The 20,457-nt window shown below is 37.9% G+C and overlaps 4 protein-coding genes across 4 annotated transcripts; 2 read left to right on the forward strand and 2 right to left on the reverse strand.

Annotated features, from left to right (window-relative positions):
* The first annotated feature begins 1,925 nt into the window (after window positions 1–1,925).
* Window positions 1,926–3,169, forward strand: LOC126793854 (alpha-1,3-arabinosyltransferase XAT3-like). Its single transcript, XM_050520483.1, is given in 5 exon segments — window positions 1,926–2,320; window positions 2,322–2,516; window positions 2,518–2,567; window positions 2,570–2,844; window positions 2,846–3,169. Coding segments are annotated over 5 exon segments (1,239 nt in total).
* Window positions 3,170–3,171: 2 nt separating this feature from the next.
* LOC126796267 (DExH-box ATP-dependent RNA helicase DExH3) lies at window positions 3,172–10,562 on the reverse strand. Its single transcript, XM_050523050.1, has 18 exons — window positions 10,081–10,562; window positions 9,642–9,799; window positions 9,460–9,547; window positions 9,072–9,314; window positions 8,887–8,982; window positions 8,376–8,724; window positions 8,172–8,302; window positions 7,875–8,048; window positions 7,528–7,800; window positions 7,067–7,261; window positions 6,482–6,685; window positions 6,292–6,361; window positions 6,031–6,179; window positions 5,396–5,701; window positions 5,045–5,104; window positions 4,765–4,917; window positions 4,561–4,671; window positions 3,172–4,400 (listed from the first exon to the last, which is right to left on the reverse strand). Exons 1-18 carry the CDS (start codon window positions 10,450–10,452, stop codon window positions 3,903–3,905), a joined length of 3,630 nt encoding a protein of 1,209 aa, XP_050379007.1. The 5' UTR covers window positions 10,453–10,562; the 3' UTR covers window positions 3,172–3,902.
* A 2,900-nt stretch (window positions 10,563–13,462) lies between these two features.
* Window positions 13,463–16,425, reverse strand: LOC126794354 (probable protein phosphatase 2C 8). The gene is made up of 9 exons (XM_050521047.1): window positions 16,168–16,425; window positions 15,931–16,039; window positions 15,595–15,631; window positions 15,391–15,476; window positions 15,098–15,259; window positions 14,636–14,719; window positions 14,250–14,339; window positions 14,041–14,088; window positions 13,463–13,885 (listed from the first exon to the last, which is right to left on the reverse strand). The coding sequence occupies exons 1-9, from the start codon at window positions 16,404–16,406 to the stop codon at window positions 13,775–13,777; spliced, it is 966 nt and encodes a 321-aa protein (XP_050377004.1). The 5' UTR covers window positions 16,407–16,425; the 3' UTR covers window positions 13,463–13,774.
* A 166-nt stretch (window positions 16,426–16,591) lies between these two features.
* Window positions 16,592–20,339, forward strand: LOC126793916 (2-oxoglutarate and iron-dependent oxygenase domain-containing protein CP2). The gene is made up of 9 exons (XM_050520548.1): window positions 16,592–17,030; window positions 17,304–17,351; window positions 17,590–17,766; window positions 17,872–18,022; window positions 18,136–18,222; window positions 18,390–18,514; window positions 19,106–19,224; window positions 19,593–19,704; window positions 19,974–20,339. Exons 1-9 carry the CDS (start codon window positions 16,743–16,745, stop codon window positions 20,010–20,012), a joined length of 1,146 nt encoding a protein of 381 aa, XP_050376505.1. The 5' UTR covers window positions 16,592–16,742; the 3' UTR covers window positions 20,013–20,339.
* The last annotated feature ends 118 nt before the right edge of the window (window positions 20,340–20,457 follow it).

Here is a 20,457-nt window from a genome sequence, read left to right on the forward strand (position 1 = left end):
CGATAACAATTGACTTATATGATATAATTATATCTAGGAGAGAATACGTACGCTGCATATATCACTTGTATGAATGATTCGTTGTCTTTTGATAAGGGAAATAACAAAAGAGATTAAGTAGTTGTTAATAAACTTATGTTCAAAAATCCAATATATGGACTAGGAATCACAACTTTTAGAAGAGGGTACCGTAGACAAAAACTAAGATGGGAAGATAGAATAAATATACTACAGATCAGGCCAGAGCCCTCATCTCTCCTTCGTCATCATATTGAACTAACATTTTGCATTTTTCATTTGGGGTCTAGTTCCGTATGGAGATTCACAATGGACATCATCTAGCTTTCCTTTTTTTTAATTAAACTCTTGTTGTTGCTGCAGTCCAAAATTGTGATTAGTATTTTGGTAAAGCAGAATAACAAGTTGCAAATTTGGAACAAAATAAGTAACTCGCTAAATTGAACCAATTCGCCAGGGAACACGAATGCTGAATTTAGTTACTATGTATAATGTATGTAGAAGACTTTATTTCCTCAATTGTTTCCACTGCAACTGAAACTTCTAGCCACACATAATACTACTATGTAATGATTTGATCTGATATAATGTGCTAATTTGTTACTTGATCTGGTGCCTGTTATTTGGGGATTTAAATTAGTCTTTGTTTTACTTGGCTACCTGATTACTTCGGTTTCAACTTGTAGGAACGTGCGTGCATGATACATATAATTCGGGCTTCATTCAGCAACAAACTGCATACATAGTTGAATTGAGAGTATTATACTTATGTACGGCTTCTCAATATAAATTTAGAGTACCGTATCCTATGATTTTAGCTGTAGTGAACATGAAGTATGACTGTATGAGTCGATACTTGCCAGAAGCTATAATGGCCTTGTACTGAAGAGATTCATTATGCAGCAGTTTCTTGTTGCTTACTCGTAGGTAGCATTGTGATTGTCCACAGTACTCAAACCTAGAGATCTGAATATACCAACTTGGGCAGTATAAGATTCTGAAGCAGTGCTGCAGAATACAAGCGGTACTCCCAATAGTGCTACTAGTAGCATATCAAGGAACGGTGAGGATGATCTTCACGAGACAAAGAATAAGAACCCTCAACTAGAAAAACATGCATTTTTGTGGGATATAGCCCTTAGTTACACCCCAAGACATGCATTACATCTAATAAAGAGTACATTCTGCAATTAAAAAATTTCCGATGCAGGGAAAAATTTTAGCCATACAATTCTACTTGAGCAAAAATGTAGTAAATGAGCAAAAGCATGCAATAAATTAACAACTTTCTTTTATATTATGCCAAAGTTAGAAACTATTTAATGTTGGTTTGATTTGAACTATTTTCTGGAATTTTGTTGATTCATTCGATTGTTACTTGAACTGGTTTCTGCCATTTGAGGGATAATAGCTATGTTTTTCTATGAATTTAGTTAGCTTCCTATTAATTTGGATTTTCTTTAGTAGTGCATGCATCCATAGATTACAGGCTTGGCTTTAAGAAGCTGCATATGTTGAATTTGAATATACCATATGTTTTGTCCTTGAAACAGCCTTCGATTTGGCATTCTGATCGAGTAGAGTATCTTGTATCGTAATAGACCAACAACAATGAAGTATGACTCAATACTTGCCAGAAGCTTTATTAATCGGCTTATGCAGAAGAGATTAGCAGTATCGCTTTGCTTCTTAGTCATAGCACTGTGCTTGTCCACTCTCCTCAAGCCTAGCAATTGGAATCTACCAACTTGTATGCACTTTACTACTTCTTCCACAATTTATTGCCTATGTCAATACTTTTCAGATGCCAATGCTATTTCCTGTGCTGCACATGATGATAGGTTTTTGGTAGTTACATATTGAAGTCTACCTTTGATTTTCTCACAGTGAATCTGCAGCTATACCAAATGAATGTTGATCTCAAAATGCTGGCCCTCAGTGAAATAAGGATATCAGAACCAATATGCAATGTTATTGAACCAAGAACTGAATTCTGCGGGATTGAGAATAGGGATGTTCGGGTCAACGGAAACATGTCCTCAGTGTATATTGTTTCATCTCAAACGGAGAATGTGATAGAGACTAGGAATGATTCATGGACTATAAGACCTTATGCTCGAAAAGACGACGTGACAGCAATGAGCCTCATTAGGAAATGGTCAGTGAAACAAGTAAGTACCGGTGATCACCAAGAATCAATCCCTACATGTACTAGTAATCATAGTATTTCAGCCATCTTGTTTTCTATTGGTGGAGATACATTGAACCAGTACCATGACTTTGCTGATGTGATCATTCCACTCTGTTACATCTCGAAAATACAATGGGGAAGTTCAGTTCCTTATCACTGACAATCGTATTAGGTGGACTCGGAAGTTCCGAGAAATACTAAATGGACTGTCCAAGTATGAGCTTATTGACATTGACAAAGAATCAGAACAAGTCATCCATTGCTTCCCAAGCGTAACAGTTGGCCTGAAAACATTTCGCAATGAAATGACTTGATCCTTTGAGATATTCATATTCTATGAAAGACTTCAGGGAATTTCTGAGAACCACTTTTCATTAAAGAGGGCCAATGCAATCAAAATAGGAGATGGACAGTATCAACTAATCAAACCTCAACTTTTCATCCTATCAAGAAACAGAACAAGGTCTTTCACAAATACAGGCGAAATTACTAAGATGGCAAGAGCCAAGAGACTTGGGGTACAAGGTAACTGTAGCAGAGTCTGACAGGAATGTATCAAAGTTGCAAATATTGTGAATTCTTGTGATGTGATGATGGGAGTTCATGGAGCTGGCCTTCTGAACAATCTTTTTCTATCCCGAAAACGCAATTTTTATCCAGATAATTCCAGTTGGAAAGTTCGAATGGATTTCGAAAACATACTATGGAGGGCCAGCAAAGGATATGAATCTTAAGTATTTGGAATATAAGATAAGCACTGAAGAGAGCACATTGATAGAGCAATACCCACTAGATCATGCCGTTTTCACAAACCCCAGCTCTATTGAAAAACAAGGGTGAACGGCATTCAAGTCAATCTATATGAACAAACAAAATGTAAAGCTTAATGTCACTAGGTTTAAACCCACGTTGTTAAAAGCTCTTGAGCTTTTGCAGCGACATGGGCATTGTTTTATCTGAATTCCAAGTAATTACATTCCTTCCTCTATATGAGACTCATGTAACACACATTACAGGAATTTTTCCAGTTATTAGCTTAGAGATTCATGGTTTTGTTTAGATAAGAAAAAAAATGGACGAACATACTGCATCGATATAAATGAATAACCAAGTATTGTACATTTCCTAACTCTGAACCACACTGGTGTATGTCGTCTAGGCACAAGGTCTTGACTGATGAGTTGTTGCTTTACAGAGCTCTTTAGTTGAAAACAAAGAACTTCTTCACTCATTTTGCTAGTGCTGCTGTCGCCAAAACATATATACATACGGGGCAGCTCCATGGTACGGTAGGAAGCAAAGATCCATGTGATCCTTTGTAAGCTGCAGAAAAGCCTAAAGTGATCTACAACTTCAACAGTCTAGGTACTTCTCCATACTTCATAAAGAATGTGCATTACCACCCTTTCCGATATTATGGGTGCTTCTGCCTATAAATAATATAATCTATTACCCCTTTCCAAACATCAGCTCGGAAAGGTACGCAATCACCAATGCTTTATTCTGATGTAGCTTCTAGACTAAAGGCAGTTTATCACCCAAGATGATTGAGCAACTTTCCACCCAAACCTTTCATGTTAGGCCACAACTCATCACTATTACTGCTCAATGCTTAACTCCATCCTGGGAAAAGCAAGGCTTAATGCAACTCTTTGAAACAGATGCCTAACTCCACTATATATATAAAGAATGCTCAACTCCACTTGGCGCTATCCAATGAAGTCGTTCTATGGATTTTCTTTCGACTCTTTTTTAGAAGCATGGACATATGGTCAAGATCTGTGGAAGATGAATGGTTCTCGCCCTTTAGCCAGAGCACAGCTTCAGCAGCTGCATCCTTTTCTGCTTCTTTCTTACTATTGCGAGGCTCCCCCACAAAGTTCAACCCATTGAAGATAACTGTGGAACGAAACTGGTTGTTTTTCAATTGTTTTGTTTTGTAGGTGGGAGCTTCATGTCCTGCTCTCACAAGCAATGTTTGCAGCAGAGTTTTGGAATTATTACCCCCACTATTACCATTATTGTGAACCCTCATTGTGCCTGGTCCTATCTCTTTTTGTATCTTCTTCGAAGGTACTGGCATCTTGCGACCATAGACAAATCTACCATCACATCGGTCTTCAGACACCAGTAATCTTAGGGCAGATAAGAAGTAATTATGAGATTGCATGTCCGATTTGGGATCTAGAAGCTGTTTTGAAATAATATGTCACCATGTTAGAATTTAGCTATAAGCTGAGTGATGCATGTGTGTCTGTGTGACAGAGAGAGAACTGTGACTTGATAGACAACATGTATAACAAGTGCAATTGAATTCGAGAACCAAGACAATGGCAAAGTTAAATACACACCTTATTGTGAATCAGTTCCTCAAGTTCCCTCTTCAAGGTAACATATGTATTTGCTAATGCAGGATTCATGAAAAACTCCAAGTACCCTCCCAACATCTTCAGGTGCCCATCCTACAAAAAACAAAGTTGAAGTATTAACATATTTTTCGTTAAGAACAGAACTGGAGAGAAACAAGCAAAGCAAACAGAAGTTATTGAACATACCAGCCCGCCCCTGGAAATGTTGCCTCCAAACAAAAGGAGCACTGAATCAGATATGCCAGTTGAGTCCCGAAGGAATACTGAATTCACTTTCACCTTTTCATTGAAAACTAGCCATGGATATGGAATTTTAGGCACCATACCATTGACAGAATTCTGTTTCATTACAAATCCACAATTATTATCAAGATATGGAAAAATAATGCACATCAAAAAAGGAATAATTGAGCAAATTGCCATAAAGAATCAAGAATGTAATTTGTTGCCAAAGGCAAGAACTTACCGAGTATAGAAGTACTTGTCCATCTTCCATTGTTTTCAACGAAATCGACTTCTCTTTGTTCTGTGGAACACAAGTGTACACATCATACATCCATATATGAGAAATAGCTCAGCCATCCTCAAGCAAACCAATTAATGCAAATGAATATGCGAATGATGACCCTTTTATCTTAAAGTGAAAACTACATACACCCACTATCACTCTTTTTGCTCACTTGGAACTTATAACATCTTCTCTAACCTTACCTAGAGAAGGAGACAACTACAAAGAACTATGAGTTTCTTCTTATGACAAAAAACCTGCAGCAAAAATAAAACTATACCAGCATTGTAAGTTATGCATGCCGCTTACCACAACAGAACATATTCCAGGAAATAATCCCGCACAGATGATTGCTCGGATAAGATGTTCATCATGGCTCAATGTATTGCAGTTCTCAGTGTTGTCAACCAAACCTGCATCCTTGAGCAAAAAGAAGAACTGCTTCCGTAGAGAATCAATGGCTTTAAGAGTTTGTGCAGAAAGAAAATTCCTCCAGCAGTACTCATAGCCAGCTTGTGATCTTTCAGCATTTTTCCAACCATCATATGCTCGGATGAGAGCAAGATGATCACTGCTATCACGGCCAGCGAATTGTGCTTTTGCCGATTCCGCAAGCTACAAAAATTGAAATGAAAAGTTTATTAGTCACCCTATGCTTGTTAAGTTCCTATGAAAGTATGAGAAGACAAGGTCTGTCTGTACAGATATTGAATACTTAAGAATAACAAAAGGACTGTATAATCGTAATCATTGTATAAACAATATTTTGAAGATAAGTGGGAAGTATTATAAGTCAACATCCAAATCAGTATGAAGTGGGAAAACTTATCAAACTTCAAAAGAACAATAGGTTGGCACACCAGGGGCAGGGGAGACAACACCAAATATAACAGATCAAATTAAGACTTCAAAAAATGTTGACAAGAATTTTATGTCATACTCACATCCTTCTTGTCATAGGGCATCATGAATGGATCTCTCATACTAAGGCCTGCAACAATAGTCATTATTGGATCTAAACAGTTGAAGATAGCCCCTAATATGAGCATTTTCCCAAGTTTTGGCTCAACTGGCAGCATTGACAGGTGGCGACCTGCAGGGAAGACAATCAATATTCAAGCTATATACTTGCAGACAAACCAGTTCCAATTTCAGATTTGGGAAATAATATTGTGAAATAAGTTCAAATAACAGATAATCATCACCTAATACTGTGAGATCTTCATTGTCATCTAAAGCCCCAATGATCTTCAAATACTCAACTGCATTTTGAACCTACAAAAAACAATTAAGACTCAGAAAACTTATACCCGCATAGCCGTTATGGGAGTTCAAAAGTTTTGACAATTATTTTATGGAAAAGAAACCACTCAGAGTATGCAGATAGGAATGTACCGACAAAGGTTCCGGTGACTGTAGTGCCTTAGAAAGAAACTCTGAAATACTTCCAAGTTGTAGACTCTTGATTTGTAAACATAGAGACTGCAGAGGTGTCCTCAAAAGTTCAGGCAACTGATAATCAGAAAAGGCATCATATACACATCGGGGATAAAGATGGTAACACTCGCCAGGTTGAACACGACCGGCTCTTCCTCTTCTCTACAGAATTGAGAGATCAAATTAATATTGCAAATCCATGTAATAAATATAACTAAAAATATAACCATATTTAACATCATAATAGTAGACAACATTCTAGTTTCCTGGATTTACTCATGTATGTTGAAATCAACCTGAAACTTCTTTGCTACTTTTTCACCCAGCCTTCAAAAATGTAATGAGTAAAAAAATAAAAAAATAAAGTATATTTAAGGATCACTCCCCTCAAAAAAAAAAAAAGGACCACAAAAAACAGAGCACAAAGGTCATTGCATTTGACAATTTATCATCCCAACTATCTAAGCCCCCATGAGAAAAGTTGAAAGCCGTTCGTTTATCCATCACCTAGTTTAAGTATTGAATATCTCAAAATTGTCTTACTTGCCGGGATGCAGCCTTTGATATCCAGGACGGAAGCAAACAAGGAGTGTTATTGAGTGCATCATATGATGTTTCTTTTGCCTTTCCACAATCAATCACAAATACTACATCATTGATAGTGATACTGGTCTCGGCCATGTTTGTAGCCAGAACGATTTTCCTAATTCCACCTTCTGGTTTATCAAATATCAACCTCTGTTACAAAAACAGCAGAGAAATGAATTACTAAAGGCTACATATCAGTACACAAACCGATGCACCACTAACTGGAAAGAAAAAAAAACAAAAGAAAATTTATTAGTTCCACGAATCCACGTTAATATGTTGAATGTGACTTCAACAGATTAAGCCAACATGTATGAAGCTGCAGTAGCTCACATAATGCCATTCTTTGGGAGAAGTAAAAGCATTAAATAATCTGATGGAACCATACATGCAAGACTAAAGAACAGTGACAGCACCTGTTCAGAGCTAGGCATGGAACCATGACATGCAAGCAGCAGGACCCTATTCGGATCTCCTAAAAGGGAATGAGATTGGAGTTGATCCTTCAAGGAGTTTATGTCATCCCAGCCAGTCATAAAAACCAAAACAGCACCAGGCCGTTCTTTCCTGACTATGTGGCAGAGCACATGCTCAATGAGATTAAAACCAATGGAGTCCGGATTCCAACATGACAGAGACTCCTGAGTCCTTGAACTGTACTCTCTAAAGTCAGCAGCTTCAAGTGCATCCTGTATACAGAAAAGTCAATATACAAATCCTAGACTCGCATATAACAAGATTAAGATACATATTTTTTGTATACCTCAACAGTGGAAGCAATTTGGCTTTTTCTTTTCTTGAAAGCTTGACCTTGTTTCTGCATTTTCCACGTCTTATCTTGACCATAATCATCAATTTGATTATATTGATTTAACCGGTATCCAGTCATTTCAAGAATATTCTCCAGAAAATGTGCTCGGACTGGGTATGTAAACCCCTGTAAGCAAAGCCCAATCCAAGTTAAAAGTTAGTCCGGCATACCTTATGAAGATTTGACATATCTTTCGATGGATATATAAAACAGCAAAAAAGAAATTGATCAACTAGTCCCTGGACTTACAGGTATATGGAACATCGGAGCACCATTAAAGTAAGAGGAGAAAAGCTCAGCATTCAAAGTTGCACTCATCAAAACTAATCTCAACTCAGGGCGACGAGAGAGAAGTTCTTTCAGAACAATAAGAAGAAAATCTGGCACAAATGCAAGAGGTTAATAAAAGTAACATTTGAAAACCAAATTTAAAAAGATAGACTCAAGAATTACCTTCATTCATTCCACGTTCATGAATCTCATCAACAATGACATGTGTAACACCTCTCAACTTTCTGTCAACAAGTAATCTCCTCAATAATATGCCAGTGGTGCAAAAAAGAAGCCGCGTGTCCCGGCCTTTCATTCCTTCCAGCCTAACTTTATAACCAACCGATTCCCCCAGATTCTCCCCTCGTTCTGCAGCAACTCTTTCAGAAACAGACATTGCAGATATTCGTCTAGGCTGAGTACAAATAATACTACAGACACCTCCACGACCAGCTTCAATCTCAGATTCTAAAATGTATTGAGGAAGTTGTGTAGTTTTACCACAACCTGTTTCACCTGATACAACTATGACCTGCCCACAATCAGAAACGTATGTTCAATTAATACTCTGGTGATAAAATATTTCATCTAAAGTTGTACCCGAAAAATTCTGTAGAACATTATCTAGAAATGGAAAATCAACGATATTAAGGATCAAAAGCAATCGACATAACCATCTCTAAAAATAAGTCACCTGATTTTCAGATATGGATTTTAACAAGTTTTCTTTCTCCTTATAAGCAGGCAGACTTCTACGAAGTTCAAGCATCTTTTGGCCTTCTTCAGATTCCTGTAAAAGATGATATACTTTTAACATCGATGCTTAAAAACAAAACAAAATTGGAAAGAGAAAAAAAGCAAAAAGGAAAGGGCAATGACCTGCCATTCTTCTTGCTTATTGCGCAATCGCAAGCTTTTCTGCTGAAGAATTCGCTCCATAGCAACACTATTCTGTATCAAGGGCTCCTCCTGCTCGTAGAGTCCCTCTTTAGCCGTACTTCCATTACTAATTGACCTTGACATTGAAGTATGTGAAAAAGCTCCTCTATTCATTGGCTTTTGAGATAGATGAGCTCTGAGATGAGCATCTACGTCTTCATGCAGCCCAAAAGGTAAGACAACCTGTAAATGCTTCAAAAAGTTAGAGCAGTATTCTGGTTGCCAAGAACTACATACACGGCCGTCAATTAAAAGCAAACACACTATTAACTAGTGTTTAAACAAAAAAGATCAACAAAGAGAGAAGGGGCAAGTTAGAATAAATTACCTCTCTCTGTGGTCGCATATCATCCAGATCAGGTCTATAATTTGGCTGAGGGACTTTACTAAAGACTACAACCTTTGAATACTGACGGCTGCTTGAGAAATCTCAGAATCAGATAACAGTAATAGGATATAGAATAATGTATGCAATATAATATAAAAACTCTAATCTAAGAGAGAACATACCTATATAACCCCATCCCTCTTGCCAATTCCGCAAGATGATCGAAATCACGTCTGTCCTTTCTTTCCCTCGACACCAATTCTTGCTTATCTTTGTTGCGTACAAGCAGCACTGTTAACTTCCATCTCCACTCATCAATGTTCTCAATAGTCGAACCAGTCTACATACCATCAAAATTATTAACAACACGACGACGCATTTCAACTGCAATGCACAAACATCTACCTAACTACTAAAAGGCACAACGTTTACATTGAAATGCAGTCAATTGCAGATAAGAGAAAAACTAATTCCAGCTTAAACCAATGCTCTACGAGTTCGAAAATGCCGATTCTAGTTCAGAAATTGAATTATGAGAATCAATAATCAGCTGAATTCTAGTACATTCGCAAACCGAGTAAATTCAAATGCTCAACCGAAATTCTGCCGAGAAAGACTAACCATTTCCCGGTGAGAACTCGGACCCGACCCGAACTCGCGGTCGGAGTCGTCACTAGCCGACGCGTCCTGGTACGCAAGCCTCCCGTACCCCTGCCGCTGCTGCTGGTACCACTGCGGCACCGTCGCCGCCGTCCTCCGCCGCGGCCTCCAATCCGTCGCACGCTGCGACGACGAGGACGACATGCACGTGACGCCGCCGGAGCTCCACCTGAGCAGGCCGGTGACGGGGTGGGCGTAGGTCGTCGTCATGAAGCGTCCGAGGAGTAAACTGATGTGGTAGTGGTGGCGGCGGGGTTTGAGGGACATGGTGGCGGTGGTGGTGGTGGTGGTGCGGATAATTATAGAGCGGTGAAGGAAGGCGGAGTAAGGCATGGTGGCGGTTGAGGTGGTGAAGGGGAGTGTGGTTGTTTTCAGTTGAGGAAGATTAGGGTGGCATTTGCTGAAATTAGGGTTTATGACAGAGGGTTGGGTTTATCAGATGGTTTTTGATTGGATTGGTTGAGAAGAAGTGGCGCTAACACCCTCTGCGTCACCACACTAGACCTGGACAAGTTTTCTGTTTTTTTTCTTCTTTATATATATATATATATTATATTGTTTTAATGTATCGATTAAAATAAAATACACATATACTAGTGAAAAATACACTCGATTAGTTGTAACTATTACACACGGATAGTTATTTATCATGTATATTGTTTTTATAGCTGTTTAGTTTGTTATTAAACTAATTATACGAGACTTAAACATGTGAGTTGTGGCGTATGTATTGTTATAACTTATAACTGACCTACATCGTAGAGATTACGTGTCTAATAGTTCAAATCTCATTGGCAATCGAGCATCATGGGATGAGCAAGGTGGAGACAAAGGTACATGGGTTTATGAAAATACTCCTCCCGGTATTTTTCAGTGAAATGGTGCATAGCATAAACTTTTGGATACCTATTCCTTGGTTCAATCCTGTCATAGAAGTGAGAAGTCTCATTTTTACTGACTGTGGAAACAAACAAATAACTAACACTTGGGCATTTAGCCCTCTTACATAAAATGGGAGAATTCTAAATATAAAGGGTGCAACTCTGCAACTCTATTCATATCAATGAGATGAACTTTGCTGTTCATCTGACATGCATACTCAACATGATAGAAATCTCCTGTACTGGGTATAACTTGATAGCCGAGTGTTCAGCGTTCTAGAGCAGCTTAATTGGCTCAGAAGTTGGAGAGGTCATGACTATAAATCATGAAGAGAAATGAGTCCATTCAACAATGTTACCAACTGGAGAGATAAACAAGAAATGAGATACTAATTTCACATCAATCCAACATAGATAGATAATTTATCAAAAAAAAACCCAACATAGATAATAGTACTAAAAGAGGTATCTTTTAGTCATCTTCGCATAAGGTTGGGAACAATGACTTCACAAAAACTGGAAACATCAACTTCCGAACATGAGTTGGATATAACATCAACTAGTCATAAGCTACCAATGTAGTTAGGGTAGAGAGTTGGAAATTAATTGCCTGCTCAGGATATGTAGACTTTGAGCTTACGTTCGCCTATCAACTCGAACACACACCGATCACCTACTTCCAACTGATTGTCCCTTGCAAATGCCATCCAACTAGCTTTATTGAATCTTGCATTTCGTCCATCTTTGCCAGCAGCACAATGAACAGTCCAAGTTTTCCAACCTGAGGTTTGTAAGGTGACATCACAATAAGACACTTCCTCGCATAGATGTTCAATGGTGAAATGATAAGGTAAGCCCTGCAAACATGAGAATAGGTAATCGTAAATACATAATACTCTCATTATGCAACTTGGGGATGTTTGAGAAAAGCTTACCAGTGAAGATGTCAAGTATGATGCAGTCATTTTGGTCCCAAAAGCTGGCTTGTCAGGGCTGTAATTGTAAGCTTCATGAAAATCATGCTGGTTGTGAGAATTTTGGTCTCTACCAGCAGGTGATGTAGAGGAAATAGTGAAGCCACCTCCTTTTGAATCTGGTGTAGACATGTGCTCACCAGCTCCTGTTAAATTCCCATAACTAATACCATGAAGCTTACATCCAAGTCAAAATTGTTCTAAAAATTCTCAATGGTCACTGATTTGCACATACATAACTGAAGTTTAATACGTACCTCCTCCACAAATCGGGTAATCTATCTCCAAATTGTTGCAGTGGAAAATGTGCACTTGGAAATCAGAATGTCCGCCTGCATAGTTGAACACAATGAAGTAATCTTGATTTATGGAGTAACAGTCTGTGAACTGCTCCCATCCTTTTTGTAACCAGATTCGGCTACCACGAATCATTTTTTTTTTAGTTCTACTGGCCATGGTGTTTTGCAATTGGGAACCTCGAGGAATATGGAGTCTGCCATGCGATTCCCAAACTTCCTCACCGCTGGCTCCGGAAGTTCCTGAAGATCATTTGTAATTTGCCAAAACTGAGATGTCTATGTAATTTGTAGTTTCGTACCACAGATGTACAGAATGAATACCATTCAAGACCAAGACGAAGGTTATGCAAAATTGCAAATCAATCCAGATGAAACTTAGTAACCTTAATCTAATGATCAACATGTCTAATCGTATATGCTTATTCAAACCGCAAATTCATCGAATTCAACTAATAGGAAATTAATATAGACTAAAGTCACTAAACGAAAGACTGTAACAAAGCTTGTAGTTTTTTTTATAAGGGTTTCAACTTTCTACATGAACTAAACTGCATCTCTTTTCCCCAAAACAACAAAACATTTCAGCATTTTAGGGTAAAGAAATACCAGAAACGAAGCAGATATACAACTTCAAACTACTGAAACTAGTCTATGTAAAGGTTTCAATTTTCAACATAAAAAAATGAGGCAAATTCACCTTTTAACCTCAACAGATTTGATTTACAAAGCAAGTGGCTGGTGAGGTAAAGACAAAGGTTTAAGCTCAGAATTACCTTCCCACCTTGGAGATCCGCAGCAGTAACAATCTTCAAGCAGAAGCTTGAAGAAAGGCGTGTCCTCTTCCCTCTCTGTTGCTCCGAGAAGGCACTGGGCGTGACATTGTGGCCATCTCTGATTCTCTGTTCAAAAGTTCAAACTTTTCTTTGAGAAACTGAAAGGTTGAGACTTTGAAAGACCCTTTTTTGGGTGTGAAGGTTTTGGACTACTTTTGTGTGTAGTCATTCATTTGTCAGTAGTTAAATTGAAAACTTGCAACAGAAGTTCATAGGAAAGGGTGTCCTCATAGAATCTCCTTTCGGTAAGAAGCAAATGAACGGTCTAGATTTGAAGCCTCCGGCCTCTTGTGTATCTAAGCAAATTAAATATGAATGCAAAAAACTGCTATTGAATTCGAGAAATGTAATTTGGTGTAGAGCCGTAGGCAATGCCTTTCTTCTCTACAAATTATTAGATAACCTAGCAAAATATATGATTAAAGTGGCCCATACAAGGGAATGTAGCTGAACTGCTGTACAAACATACAGAATAAAAGCTAAAGTTGAGATCAGATTTCAATATATGTTTAGCTATAGTCTACAACAATTATCCACGGCTGCAGTTTCCAAAAATTTCTTCATCACTGAGCAGCTAATGGATGGACAACAACTATCAGCTTATACCATGGCAGACACTTTTTATAACAGGTACAGAATTCCTTTCAATATGAAGTTGGCGCCAAGAACTACTTGTGCCTTAACAGAATTATGATAGCCATGCAGTTATCTTTACAGCGCCGTTCACGCACAGCTTCTCTTACTAAAGAGCGGCTAATAGCTGTAACAGGTAATCCCCCCTGCAGATGGCAGACAGATCATTTACGAGGAATTAAGACCGCATGAAAAAAATGGAGAAGTGACATTTAGTTCAAAGTAGAGGGAAGCCTATCTGACTATTGACCTATATATTTAATTCCATTGTAAGATGAATATTTGCCTGAAAACAAATTACCTTCAATTGTTTCTGCACAAAATCAACAGCATCACTTGGTCCAATCACCTGTAATGCATTTAGACCATCTTATTGTTCGAAAACAAAAAAACTTTAATAGTATCCCCCCAATATGGAAAAAGGTTAATCAAACATCATTTTAAATGTTTAGGAAACACTAAAATACTCTAGACATGTTCATAGTGCAGTAGTAAAGAATGAAAGCATACTCCCCAGAGGCAATCGCAACCAAGAATTATGAAGTGCTCTCTTTCTGTAAGATCAAATGAATGAATATCTGGGGTAGCAACAACACCAAACTGCAATTACAGAGTTTATAGAACTATCAATTCAAGCACATGTTGTAAAGAAGAATACAACACATGTGATGACAAAGACGGGGCCACAGCAAATAGATGGGATGTAAATTAAAAGTTTTCAAATAATAATCTATATACTTTTTCTATTTACAAACCATGAGTGATGCTTATTAACACCAAAATCAAGCCTTTCAGGTTTACTCTTTTTGTACACAGAAAATGTGTTCTGCTAGAATGAAAACAGATGATATCATTTAACTACAAGGAAAAGTGTCTGAAAGAAAAGAAATTAACACCTTTTTGAACTGGCGATCTCCAAATGCCCTAGAAACTTCAAGGCGACCCTGTAGTCGTCCATTTGAACCAACACTACCGCCAGCCTGACGACACCAGCATGTATCAAGCAGAAAGGAGAACAAATCATTTGACTGGTCTAGATTAAGTAACATAAGCTACAAATGAATCATTTGACTGATCTAGATTAAGTAACATAAGCTACACATGAAAGACATTAGCAGGACTGTAATTTGACTCGAAAGTTATTATCCCACTACTGAGTCTGTTCTAATCCTGTGCATTCATATGAAGAACTAAAATACCATTTCCTATGTAGTAGACACCAAAAAGCAATATCACATAAGACAATTATAGTCCTTTTATCCGTGTTTATTTATCACATTGTGCTTCGAAGAAGGTAAACAAGGTCACTCAACCCAACAATGATTCAATCCTCAGCTTTACATACATACAGTCCTTACCTTCTGAATACGAGCACGCTCCTGTGCATAAATGGCTTTGTGTTCTCTTGTCAAAACGATGGCCTTCAGAAGACGTGCTTCATCAGAACCAGTTTGCAAATTATCAACAGAAGTTGATCTTGCTACCACAGCTTTTGCATCCCCAATATTAGCAACAAATACCTAGAAACATCCAGTAGTATTCAGGCCAAAAGATTTGACCAACAAAATTAGATGGATGAATATATGGATACAAAAAATTGTAATAAGTAACTAATTGTGATGCAATCCTAGCAACACAGGATAATCAAGACAAGCGGAATCATAAATAGAGGATAGAAGATCAGATCTGTACCTGCAGCACTTTCTTGAAGAATAGCCTCATCAGTTTTCCGAAAACCTAATAAGGGGAATTCAAATATTAATCACTGATTAACAAGCCAAAGGTGGATGAAGTACCATACAGATACATACACACATATATAGATATATTGCAAAGCTGCATAGTAAATTCGTACCATCAAGAATGGCCTTCTTAGCTGCTTTGACATTTAACTGCAACACCACAGAATCCAATTAGACTCAAAAAATATTCCAGGAATCAACAAAAATGACCAGTTATCTACTAATGTGTATGAGAAAGACCGTTACATCATCCCCACATAAAACTTCACCACATTGCACATGCATGAAACAAGTAAAAACTATAACTTTCACGCATTACAATATTCATTTGGCTTGTTTTCATCACTCAAATCTTATTACCAATTAACTTCAACCAAAATCATGATTAACTAAAAACATAAGCAATCAAGTCCCTAACATATACATGAAATCAGACCAAGTAAACAGACCAACTCACGTGGTAATCCAGCCGAGACCACATTGGCATGCAAATGCTTCTGAGCATACTCTGCTGCTAACCGACCTCCATGCCCATCATAAACCGCAAAATGCGCACACCTGCAAAATCCCAAGTTCCAAACTTTACCATAACAATCACCAAAATAACTCCATACACAAATCACAAGACCTCAAACAAACACATTATAAACAAACAAAAAAAAACAAAAAACCAAAGCATCAAGAACCTCAATTTGCCCTGAAAACCCAAGCTTCCATCCAAGAGCACAACCCAAGCGTCCTCCATGCTCTGCCTCAACCCCTTATCCTCAGCTGCCTCAGCTTCAATCTCAAACCCCATTTCCATTTTGCTCGATTCAGCTTCTGGGTCTTGCCCATGTTCAAGTTTCAGCTTCTTTATAACAGAGCTCGAATCCCCAGAATCGCTCTCACGCTTCTGATTCGATTTCTGGGTCGCTTCACTCATTTTCAGCTCAAAGATTCAACCTTTAATCTTCAACCTTGACAGTTGAACTGAAGCTTCCCTGTTATATATATATAGTAATCAGCTCCAATGCCTAGTTGGGCCCGGGCCCGGATCTGCTTTCGGGTCGCACCGGTCCGTTTTAAAAAAGAAAACTTCGAAGTTAAAAAGTGGAAAGGGTGGTAGCTAGTGAAGTGAAGACTCGAAACCCTAACCAAAACGGAAACCCAACACCAAAACCCTCTGCTTTTTTACGTCCCCAACAAGAAAACAAATCCGAAACCCTAACCCTAATCCCCCAAATTTGATGACCTAAATTCTCCGGCCTTTACTCCAATCATGTCGTTTGACGGCCCAGCTCCGGGGACCGGGAACGGGGTGGGGAATTCGAACAATTCAACGGAGGCGGCGTTTGTGACTGTGTCGAGTCAGCGGCTGCGGCTGAACCCTAACAAGGAGCACAAGCCGGATAGCTACGACGATATGCAATTGGACTTCAGCCCGTCGATTTTCAGCTCAATGGAAAGGTATCTGCCGCCGAATATGCTCGGAGTTTCGAGAAATGATAAGGTCAATTTCATGAGGGACATTCTCCTCAAGTATTTGCCCCATGGAGAACGCAACAGGGTAAAGCTTTTTATAATTTATAATTATTTATTTAATGAATTTGAAATTTAATTTGGTCGAAATGATGAAGATTTAAGATGCTGGAGGGCTTTGGATTTTGATTTGTGATTTGGGGGTGGAAATTAGGGTTTCTGATTCTAACGGGCAAGTGAATTGTTGTGTTGGAAATTACGAAAATGCCCTCGGGAGCTTGAGGTTGAATTGTAATTTGTTGTTAGCTATCGAGGTTATAGAGGATCGTGCGACTAATAGTCTGTGAATTGTGTGTACCAGGTTCAGAAGCACAGGGATTACAGGCAGAAGATCATATCGAATTACAGGGTACAGATTGCTGCATGTTGAATCTTTTTTTGCTTGCTTTAAAGAACAGTTTTCATTTTGAAAGTCGGATGTGTTGGGGTTCAAGTGCCCACAGCTGAAACACATGTGTCATATAGATGCATGCACTGCCTCTAAACAAAGTGAAGCTTTTGATGTGTAGTTGTGTTTTCAGACCAACTTAAAGTTGTTAGTTTGAAGCAGCAGGAAACTTAATGAAGTGTATGACATGTGTGTGCAGCCTTTGCATAAAGAGTTATACCAGCTGGATCCTGCCGCCACCTTTGTACCGGTGTTTCTAGAAGCAGTTAATGAGAATACTGAGGAAAGCTTCAGAAGGATGTGTTCTGAACCCTCACCTGGGATATATACTTTTGAAATATTTCAGCCACGGTTCTGTGAATTGTTATTAGCCGAGGTATTGGCCATCAATAATCTTGTATCTACATTTGTATATAACTAATCTGTCATTCTATCAGAGCCCTTTGTTCTTTTCTTTATTATTTCTTTTGCTGTGATATAGGTGGAGAATTTTGAACAATGGGTAGGTGAGTCCAAATATAGAATCATGCGACCAAATACAATGAATAGGTACGGTGCTGTTCTTGATGATTTTGGCCTGGAAACCATGCTTGACAAGCTTATGGAGGGTTTTGTTCGTCCTATAGCTAAAGGTGACGTATTGCTCTCTTCACTGAACATATTGAGAGTTTTGTTCTGCTAGAAGATATAACCTGTTAAGTGTGCATGTCTTGATTTAGTCCTCTGCCAATTCTCTGTTATGCAGAGCTGTTTCCTGAGGTTGGTGGAGCTACTTTGGATTCTCATCATGGGTTTGTGGTTGAATATGGTAACAATAGAGATCTTGACTTGGGTAAGGTTTTTTTTTTTGAATGAAAGTATTTTGTTTTATAAGTATATAGTTTGAGGTGTTATACTTATTGCAGGTAAGCATGGTAGTGTCAATTAAACACTCAGTTTCCACATATGCCGTGTTTCTTAAGAGTACATACAGATGTTTATTAGTTTTCATATTTGTAGGTTTTCATGTTGATGACTCGGAAGTAACTTTGAATGTGTGCTTGGGTAAACAATTTTCTGGAGGAGAGTTGTATTTTCGGGGTATACGTTGTGATAAACATGTAAATAGTGGAAGCCGTCCGGAGGTATGTTGGTCATAGTCGTAGATGCAAACAATTGATTTGATACTTGCTGCAAGGCAGTGCAAACAGTTGTAAAACATGTTTTATGATCTAGTAACCTTGATCCACTTTCTAAAAGACTGAAACGGCTGAATTTTATTCGTTCTTCTTCAAATATTGATAATCAGTTATCATCCATTACCTTTCAAAACAATGTGTTAGGTTCAATAGTGTCAATCACCAGATATAACACCACTATTGTGCTCTTTAGTTCTAAAGTTTATAGTATTGTCCGGAAAAGATTTAATTTTAATTCCTGCAATACTTTTGATACCTGGTTTTTTACCTCATTCTGCTTGTCTTTAATGAGGCTCTGGATACATTTGCAAAAAAGAAAGCTGATAAGAAATATACAGAGTAATATAACAGTATTTGAGTTTCTATTTTCTATTTGTTGCTATTTAGTTCTAGCAAGTCCGTTCAAATAAGCTATTTGATGACTTATAAATTTATGGGTTGCATGTTCTTGATCTTTAAAGTTTTCTGAGGCCAATTAAGATACACATGTGCGTAGGTGGTATTATACTATTAATGGAGTATATTTCTTGAAAGCAGGAAGTCTTTGATTATTCTCATACCCCAGGATATGCTGTGCTTCATCGTGGTCGCCACAGGCATGGTGCTAAAGCCACGACATCAGGTCATCGTGTCAATTTGCTTCTATGGTGCAGGAGGTATTTTTTTAAAAATTTGTATTTTGTAATCTTTCCACAAGAAGCTATTTCCTCTAATTGTCGTTATTAATCTTACTAACTGCTGACTATATTTGTTCGTTTCAATCTCTGGACCATTGTTCCATCTAATTTTTTTTAATCCAATTGTTTGAAGTCAGTAATAAATTTGATGGTGGTAGTTCCATGTGAAAGTTGAACCTGCTCTTTGAACATGATCTGAGAGACTATCTTTATGGACATATCAGAAATGAAATAAAATTTGTTTGCATTGGTTAAGTGCAATTTAGCATTATAAGGTGATTATTATAATATAAAACATGAGTATAGGGTTTGAATTCATTTCTCAAATTCTGGTTATTTCCTTGCAGTTCTGTCTTCAGAGAGATGAGGAAGTATCAGAAAGATTTCTCTAGCTGGTGTGGGGAATGCTTGCATGAGAAGAAAGAGAGGCAACGGATGTCAATTACAGCTACGAAACAGGTAATGTTTATATAGATGCGTGAAAACAAAGTCTAACACACAGATACGAAGTCCACAACATGATGGCTTATGATCACTCACAAGTACTACACTAAAAAGATCAAACTCGTCTTAGAGTTTACTTATTTAACAGAAGAAAAGTTTATGCACATTAATTGATCTGTAAAGATTTCATTACAAAAACAATAAAAATTCGCCCCAATATTACAGCACTTCCATACTATACTGTCAATACAAAACACATAGTGAAGCGAGTTGTTTCTCTGCAGGAGTTGTTGCTCAGGAAGGATGATGAGTCCACAACATGATCTTCATTCACTAAGTAACACCATTTGTTGTAAAATGTAGCTGCAGCCTTGTCCATGTCCAAGCACCAGAGAAACTGATCCACACGACGAAACTGAACAAAAGTTCTGCTTTTGTGCATCATTATAACTAGGGACGCATCTGCTTATGTACCTCGATTATGTTAAGAAGTCGATGACCCTATCCCCAACTTCGAAGCATTTGTGGAATGAAACTTCTGTAAAAAAAAGAGTCCTACTGTTTATGTGAGCTCATTATCTGTTGTATTTGATTTAACAATGAACACTCGTATCACTTAGCTGTATGCAGTTTCCCAAATCATTAATTTTTTTTTTAATTATCTTGTTACTCTTGTAGTTCAAAGCTTGATAATTGTGATATTGACAAAAAATAAATCACTCTTGGATCAAACAATGCAAGAACAAATTTAGGCCCAATGTAAACAAA

The sequence above is a fragment of the Argentina anserina genome, chromosome 5 (assembly GCF_933775445.1).
Source record: "Argentina anserina chromosome 5, drPotAnse1.1, whole genome shotgun sequence".
Classification (NCBI taxonomy): Eukaryota; Viridiplantae; Streptophyta; class Magnoliopsida; order Rosales; family Rosaceae; genus Argentina; species Argentina anserina.

Bases quoted from the DNA above. Each gene is read 5' to 3' on its own strand.
- LOC126796267 (XM_050523050.1), bottom strand. From the start codon at position 10,452: ATGCCTTACTCCGCCTTCCTTCACCGCTCTATAATTATCCGCACCACC. The intron at 7,262-7,527 runs GTGCTGTCACTG...TTTTTGTAACAG, and splicing joins CCATGCCTAGCTCTGAACAG to AGGTTGATATTTGATAAACC. The intron at 6,686-7,066 runs GTAAGACAATTT...TCAATTCTGTAG, and splicing joins CAAAGGCTGCATCCCGGCAA to AGAAGAGGAAGAGCCGGTCG.
- LOC126794354 (XM_050521047.1), bottom strand. From the start codon at position 16,406: ATGAGTGAAGCGACCCAGAAATCGAATCAGAAGCGTGAGAGCGATTCT. The intron at 14,720-15,097 runs GTAAGGACTGTA...TGGTGTCGTCAG, and splicing joins AGCGTGCTCGTATTCAGAAG to GCTGGCGGTAGTGTTGGTTC. The intron at 14,340-14,635 runs GTGTTAATTTCT...CTGTAATTGCAG, and splicing joins GAGATCGCCAGTTCAAAAAG to TTTGGTGTTGTTGCTACCCC.
- LOC126793916 (XM_050520548.1), top strand. From the start codon at position 16,743: ATGTCGTTTGACGGCCCAGCTCCGGGGACCGGGAACGGGGTGGGGAAT. The intron at 18,023-18,135 runs GTGACGTATTGC...TCTGTTATGCAG, and splicing joins TGTTCGTCCTATAGCTAAAG to AGCTGTTTCCTGAGGTTGGT. The intron at 18,223-18,389 runs GTAAGGTTTTTT...TCATATTTGTAG, and splicing joins CAATAGAGATCTTGACTTGG to GTTTTCATGTTGATGACTCG.